Genomic DNA, 7,123 nt, shown 5'->3' with positions numbered 1-7,123 from the left:
AAATTGTTGTACTATTTTTTAAATTGTTGAAAAAATGTACACTGATCATCTATTTCAGCTGGGCAGATAATACGAAAAAATGGGTTTCAAATGACAATACAGTGTACAAGCAACTAACAGTACATACCTCAAATATGTGTTGTATCTCCCCTGAAAAACCGATGAAAAATTTTAAGCTATTTTGTCCCTTTTCATAAAATTTGATACCAGTAATTAGTAAGGCATGCTTTAGGGTATAAAGATCTCTCCTTAGCAAATCAAATGAGTGTTCTTTGATGTAAACCGGCTTGGGTGAGTGAACACTGTTTCAATCTAGTTAGAATGGCTCTTTGCACAATGCAGGGAAGAAAAGAACCATGGAAAATTTTCAAACTTTTGAACGATTTATTGCATTATTACTTTTTCTTCAATGTGTTCCTGCCCAATATCAAACTGTTAGTCACACTGTCTGTACGGTGATTGGAAAAGAATGAATATATTCTTTATTATTAAAGTTTAATTTATTTTTCCTCATTTCCAGATTAAATTAGCTAAGGGATGCTAAGTTATGTGTAAATTATACTGCACATTAGAAATGGAAGAGGATTTTATTTTTATTAATCTTGCCCACATCTCAAGACTGTATTAGAAGAAACAAAATATAACTACGCATGTCTAATACAAATAACCTACTGTCTTAAGAGTGGAAATGGGTAGGTTTAGGATAGTGAAGTAAAGTTACAGGAATCATGATTCCACTGGGAGCATCCTCAGGCCAAAACCAATGTAAAAATGTTCCACAGATACACACGAATGAGCAAACCCTAGTGGATTATATGGTGGGAAACCAGGAAGTGTTAAGGTATAAACTTAATTTACTAGGTTGCCTGGGAGAAAGACGATGGGAGCTTTCCGTGGCAGGCTCTTGTGTGAATCAGACAGAGGCAAACAGCAGGGCTGCTCGGGTGCTGAGATGATCTGGGATAACAAGCCACACTTTCTTGTGAGAGAAAGGTGGGTTTCTTCACCAACAGCTCCTGTTCTCCTTGTACCGGTTCTAACCACAGACACAATGGCTGTGAGCACCTTCATTCAACTAAAAGGGAGCCCCAGAGACTGGAGTTTCAAGTTTACACAAGTTTGCACAAACGCTTGGACCATGTGCAGAATCATAAACCTCACGTATAGCAGATGAGGCTTTGGAATTCTCCACGTGTCAGTGCCTGTGCCTGGGGGGCCAATGTGCCCATCGGCGGCTTTCTACCTCTCCTCTGGAATACTGTGTGATCCTCTAATATCTCAAAATCACAATCAGCAGATGGAACACCAAAGTCAGAAAACAGACACGTCACCTTGACACCTACGAGTTAGCAACATGTGAGCATTGTCTTATTTTACTAGGACAGTTACCCACCTTGTCTAGTGAACTCGTCTGCTTCTCTGTGAACCAAATCCTTCACTCTGTTGCCATAAAGCAGCCGCGAGGAATCATGATCAAAAGCTTTCAGTGTCTCGCTGGAGCTGTAGGACTTCTGTGTGGGTACCCGACACTCCTCATTGTCTGCGGAGGAATTGGTGTAGCGCCGTTCTTTCTCTCGTCTGCTCTTGGTCAGGGAGCAATAAGGCCTGCGTTCTTTCACATCCATACTTCATTCCTTCTGTGTGCACATCAGTCCTGCTGGTGACAACTTAGGCTCGGGGTTCAAGTCTCATTGGCCTCTCTGTAAAGATACAAGGTTTGCATGATGTCAGCATGACGTCCACCTAAAAACTGGCTATTCTCTACCCTTCTCGAGCTGGGATGGTAGGAAACAATAGTATTGCTTACCTAGGAAACTGGCTTTCAACAAGAAATTTGTATTTCTGAAATTAGTGTAAAATATTTTGTATCACCAAGAGGTGAAGCACGCTTTCTGCTGGTGAGGGCTTTGAGTGTTTATTGAAGCTACTGTATCTGATTTACCCCACTAGTACAAAAAATAATTGGAAGCTCACCCTCAAATTTCACTACAGAAGCCAGCTAAAAATTGGCTTCAATAGTTTGTTAAATTTTCCACAATGGAAAAGTTAGAATGGCTTTTTCTCTTTATAGCATTTCTCCGTTCAAAATAAATTCCCTTTCTTTTTCTTATAAATGTACACTATTTTTTTCTTTTTCAATGTATTTTAAAGAGCAAGAGCAAATTGGGAAATTCTTGCTACTGAACTTTTTTTTTTTTTTTTTTAAAATATATCTTACAAAGACTCTTTCTTCAGAGGGCACAATTTTCATGTTTTAAGAACTCAAATGTCTTGAATTGTGGAAAAAGCTGGTCCTCCTCCCACACCAGTCTGCTTAAAATGCATTTTCCTCTCTAGCAAAAGAATTTAATCAGCACTATCCTGATATTTAAGGTAATTCAAGTGGCTAATTTGATGGGGGGCGTTTCCTGCAACTTCACGAATAAGGAAGTCAAATGGCGTTTCTCTGCTTAAAAACTCTCTATTTCCTGAATTTGCTGAACTGACAGTGGAAAGGGTGGGTGGAAAAGGTCTGTGGCAAAAGACTGGGGCCTTCAAGTGGTAGAGTGGCCCAGGACTAATCTGCATTTCAAACGGTCCTCCTTTGTCTTTATTCCTTCTCCTTTTGTCTCTCCTTTTAATCTGAAGGACCCTGAAGGCTTTATCTTCAGCCTTTAGTGTTTTCTTCCCACCCCACTAAATTCACTTTTTCCTATATTCACTTTTTCTTTGAGTGATTCCATAGTCAACTTGAAATCAATGGTTCCCAGCTGGCCCCAGGCCGCCTCCTTGGTTCCCGTAGTATCCTTCGGACTGACTGCTGTTGAGAAAGTAGTTTCTTCACTTCCAAAAAAAGTGAGTCCCTCTCTCAAAGAATCAGTGTCTCTGGTCTTGGTCTCAGTCTCTCTGCCTCTGTCTGTCTCTCTCTTTCTCTCTCTCTCCCCCACTCTCTCCAGCATGCACTGTCAGCATACACACCACACAGCTCATTAATGTGCTTCCAACTTGGAGCCTTGTGGCTGACTCTCTCCCATGTCAACTCAGCTTATCCTGGAGTTGTCAACAATTCTTGATCCCTTCTGTTGTAACATTACAAATGTTCCCCTCACTTTCAAAGTTTTGCCTTCCATCAGCTACAAGAAGAGTGGCAAGACTCCCTGGGCTGGAATAACCACAGAGTTCCAGAGCCCAGACCTGGGAAGGTTTGGAGTGTTCCTCCCTGCTATGTCTTCAACCAAGTCATACCCTCCTCTCGCCATGTTGCCAATGAAGGGTTCCCCTGTGGGGTTCCATATTTCTCTGCTTGCAAATATTGATATTGCTACCAAATACCGAGCTGTTCAAAGCAGTTGCTAACATTTTAGTTTAGTCTTGGAATATATCTTGATTTCTCTACCTTTGTCTTCTTTTCCATGAATGTGATTTTTATCTTAAAAAATGATTTTTCACTGACCCCTCTGATTCATTACTCCATTATTATATTTACAAATTCTTCCAAAAGCTCCTAAGAGAAACTGAATTTCTCATATTGTACCTTTCCTTTCAATCTTAAATTGAAATAATAAACATTTTCAAGGTATGGTGACAGATTATTTTTATACAAAAGGATTAAAACAACTTACCAATTCACTCTTTTTATTCCAACAAAGAGAAGTATTTTTTTAACTTAATTTTTTTTTAATTTAATTTTTTTTTTTTTAGAAGGAATCTCGCTCTGTTGCCCAGGCTATAGTGTAGTGGCGCGATCTTGGTTCACTGCAACCTCCGCCTTCCAGGTTCAAGCGATTCTCCTGCCTTAGCCTCCCAAGTAACTGGAACTACAGGAGCTCACCACCACATCCAGCTATTTTTTTGTATTTTTAATAGAGATGGGGTTTCACCAGGTTAGCCAGGATGGCCTTCATCTCCTGGCCTCGTGATCTACCCGCTTCTGCCTCCCAAAGTGCTGGGATTACAGGCGTGAGTCACCGCTCCCAGCCAAGAGATTTTATTTTATTATTATTATTATTATTATTTCGAGACAGAGTCTTGCTGTGTTGCCCAGGCTGGAGTACAGTGGCACAATCCCGGTTCCCTGCAACCTTTGCCTCCCAGGTTCAAGCAATTCTGCCTCAGCCTCCTGAGTAGCTGGAATTACAGGCACACGCCACCACACCCAGCTAATTTTTGTATTTTTAGTAGAGACAGGGTTTCACAATGTTGGTGAGGCTAGTCTAGAACTCCTGACCTCAGGTGATCCACTTGCCTCGGCCTCTCAAAGTGCTGGGATTACAGGCGTGAGCCACTGTGCCCAGCCCCGAGAAGTTATTTCAGATGAATATTTACTGGATGACTACTATGTGTTAGGCTGTCTTCTAGGTGCTGAGGACAAAGAGTGGATAAATGTTCCTGTCCTTATGAGGCATACATTTAGTCAGGGAAACAGGTACATTCTTTCTAACAGAGTGAATACATATATCTAAGTTCCAGGGAAATTTTGTTTCCAAATTGTCTTGATCTTTTTGGAGGGAAGGCCCTATAGACTGAAAACTAAATGATCATTAAAAAGCTTTTCATTGATCAGAAAAATATAAATCGAGCATTTTTAGTAATAAAGATTCGGGATTTGAAGTCATTATGAAAGTTTCATTTCTTGCCCTAAATTGACATCTATTTTAAAATAAGTGTTGCTATATATACACATATGTATGCATTTTGGTACTTTAAAACTGAACTGATTGAAGCAAGGGGAAATTGTTTTCTGCTCTGCTGCTGTTTTGCTTCCATTAGTTGGACCAGGTATTGACTGGCAAACTCTGCCAGCCAAATCGGATCCACCACCTGTTTTTGTAAATAAAGTTTTTCTGGAACACAGCCCTTGCATTTGTTGACGTATTGTCCTTGGCCATTTTCATGCTACAAAGACAGAGCTGAGTGGCTGCAACAGGACTGCAGTGGTTTGAATTGCATCTCCCGAAAAGATAAATCTTAACTGAAATCGTAACTCCCAGTATCTGCCACTGTGATCTTATTTGAAAATGGAGTTTTACTTTTATTTCTGCAGATGTAATAAGGTTACAATGAGGTCATACTGGATTAGGGAGGGCCCTAAATGCAATGACTGGTGTCTTTATGAGAGACAGGAGAGGAAAATTTGGATACAGGCACACACAGACACATAGGAAGGAAGGCCAGGCGAAGACAGAGGCAGAGATGGGAGCAATGGCGCTGCCAGCCAAGGAGCACGAATGGCCGCCAGCAACAAACGGAAGTCAGAAGAGAGGCGCGGAGCGGATCCTTCTCTGGACGGCAGAGGTGTGGCCCTTGACTTCACACTTTTGACCTCCAGAACTGAGAGGTTAACTTCCTGTTGTGTTAAGCCACCAGGGTTGTGGTCATTTGTCACTGCAGCCACAGGAAACGAACACAGAGACCTGATGGCCTGCAAGTCTAAACTATTTGCTATCTGGTGCTTTAGAGAAAACAGTGTGTACACCTCTGATTTAAACCATCCATCTTTCCATTCTCTTTGTCTGTTTGGATTTTTTTTTTTTAGACGGAGCTTCACTCTTTCACCCAGGCTGGAGTGCACTGGTGCAATCTCGTTCACTGCAACCTCTGCCTCCCTGGTTCAAGTGATTCTCCCACCTCAGCCTCCCAAATAGCTGGGATTACAGGTGCGTGTCACCACACCCAGCTAATTTGTGTATTTTTAGTAGAGATGGGGTTTCACCATGTTGGCCAGGCTTCTCTCAAACTCCTGACGTCAGGTGATCTGCCCGCCTTGGCCTCCCAAAGTGTTGGGATTCACAGGCGTGAGCTGCAGCGTCCGGCCCCATTTGGATCTTTAAGGGCAAAAAGTATTCTCTCTACTGTATCATTTTCATGATACCATTTTATAATCTTGCAAATTAGATAATCAGTACGTTCTTTAACATAGTAATCACAATTAAAGATGCAACTTTGTGGTAATATTTCTAAAGTTTATAAATCAATACCAACTAAATGTTAATACCTAGTAATGGAAAGATGATTTTAGGTATTCTTAAGCTTTCTAAAACATCTCTAGCATCAAATATCTGAGTTTTCTTTATTTGTGAAACAATTCTCCAGTGCCACAATACATCAAGATGTAGTATTTTATTATGCCGTCAAAGATCGAGGCAATTTGATCTTAGACTGTAAACAATAAAAAGTCCTTTGTATCTCTCTTTTCATTTTTGTACATAGTTCAGACTCTTCGAGGATTTTATCTACACTGTAATATTTGCAACTACTGATATGCTTCATTGATGGAAGTCAATGAGTTCAATATGACTTCAAAAGGCAGTTTTCTGTGTTATCTCTTCCACTCAAGGCTGAAGATGAGAAGGTTAAGAAATGCAGTTTAAGTAATGCCAAACTGTTAGAGCACTTTGATGGTGACTGCAGAGTCCTACGCAAGGAAGAGGGTCACTGTGTGCATTTTCAGCAAAAAGCATGTAATGAATATGACATTAGCAGCATCAGTGTGCAAAGCCTTTGAAAAATAAGGAAAGTCATTAGAAAGTTGACAAAAACAAATAGACAAAAAACAAAAAAACTTTTGATTGGCCAGGCTCAGTGTCTCACGCCTGTAATCCCAGCACTTTGAGAGGCTGAGGTGAGAGGACTGCTTGAGGCCAGGAGTTCAAGACCAGCCTGGGCAACACGGTGAGACCACATCGCTACAAAAAAATTAAAAATCAGCTGGGCGTGGTGGCACATGCCTGTAGTTCTAGCTACTCAGGAGGCTGAGACAGGAGGATTGCTTGAGCCCAGGACTTCAAGGCTACAGTGAGCCATGGGTCATGCCACTACACTCCAGCCCAGGCAACACAGTGAGACTCCGTCTCAAAAAAACAAAACAAATAAAAACTTCTGATTGAACTGGCTACAGAAAATACACAACAATATCAAGCTGATTTGGTTAATTTTCATTAGCTCCTTGAAACGCACCTCAGTTACTAACCATAGCACTCCTCTGGAAATCACAGCTGGGCTTAAAGCAAGCTGGATTACTTGGTTATTTGTTTCTTCCCAACATTCAGTACGTGACTGAATGAATGAATGGGCAGGCAATCCCTGCCTTATGGACACCAGACTTAGGGTGATCCTATCCTCTCTTTCAGATGTATTATTTAAA

The 7,123-nt window shown here is 41.1% G+C and overlaps 1 protein-coding gene across 1 annotated transcript in view; it reads right to left on the bottom strand.

Annotated features, from left to right (window-relative positions):
• The window catches only part of TENM3 (teneurin transmembrane protein 3), a 718,045-nt gene that overhangs the window by 503,051 nt on the left and 207,871 nt on the right, over positions 1–7,123 (bottom strand). Inside the window, exon 2 of the mRNA XM_012000130.1 lies at positions 1,394–1,700. Within this exon, the coding sequence (XP_011855520.1) occupies positions 1,394–1,625 (232 nt within the window). The 5' untranslated portion in view covers positions 1,626–1,700. The remainder of the gene's footprint in view (positions 1–1,393; positions 1,701–7,123) is intronic.

Source organism: Mandrillus leucophaeus, unplaced genomic scaffold, assembly GCF_000951045.1.
Source record: "Mandrillus leucophaeus isolate KB7577 unplaced genomic scaffold, Mleu.le_1.0 Scaffold62, whole genome shotgun sequence".
Lineage (NCBI taxonomy): Eukaryota > Metazoa > Chordata > Mammalia > Primates > Cercopithecidae > Mandrillus > Mandrillus leucophaeus.
This window is presented reverse-complemented; position numbering and strand designations above follow the sequence as displayed.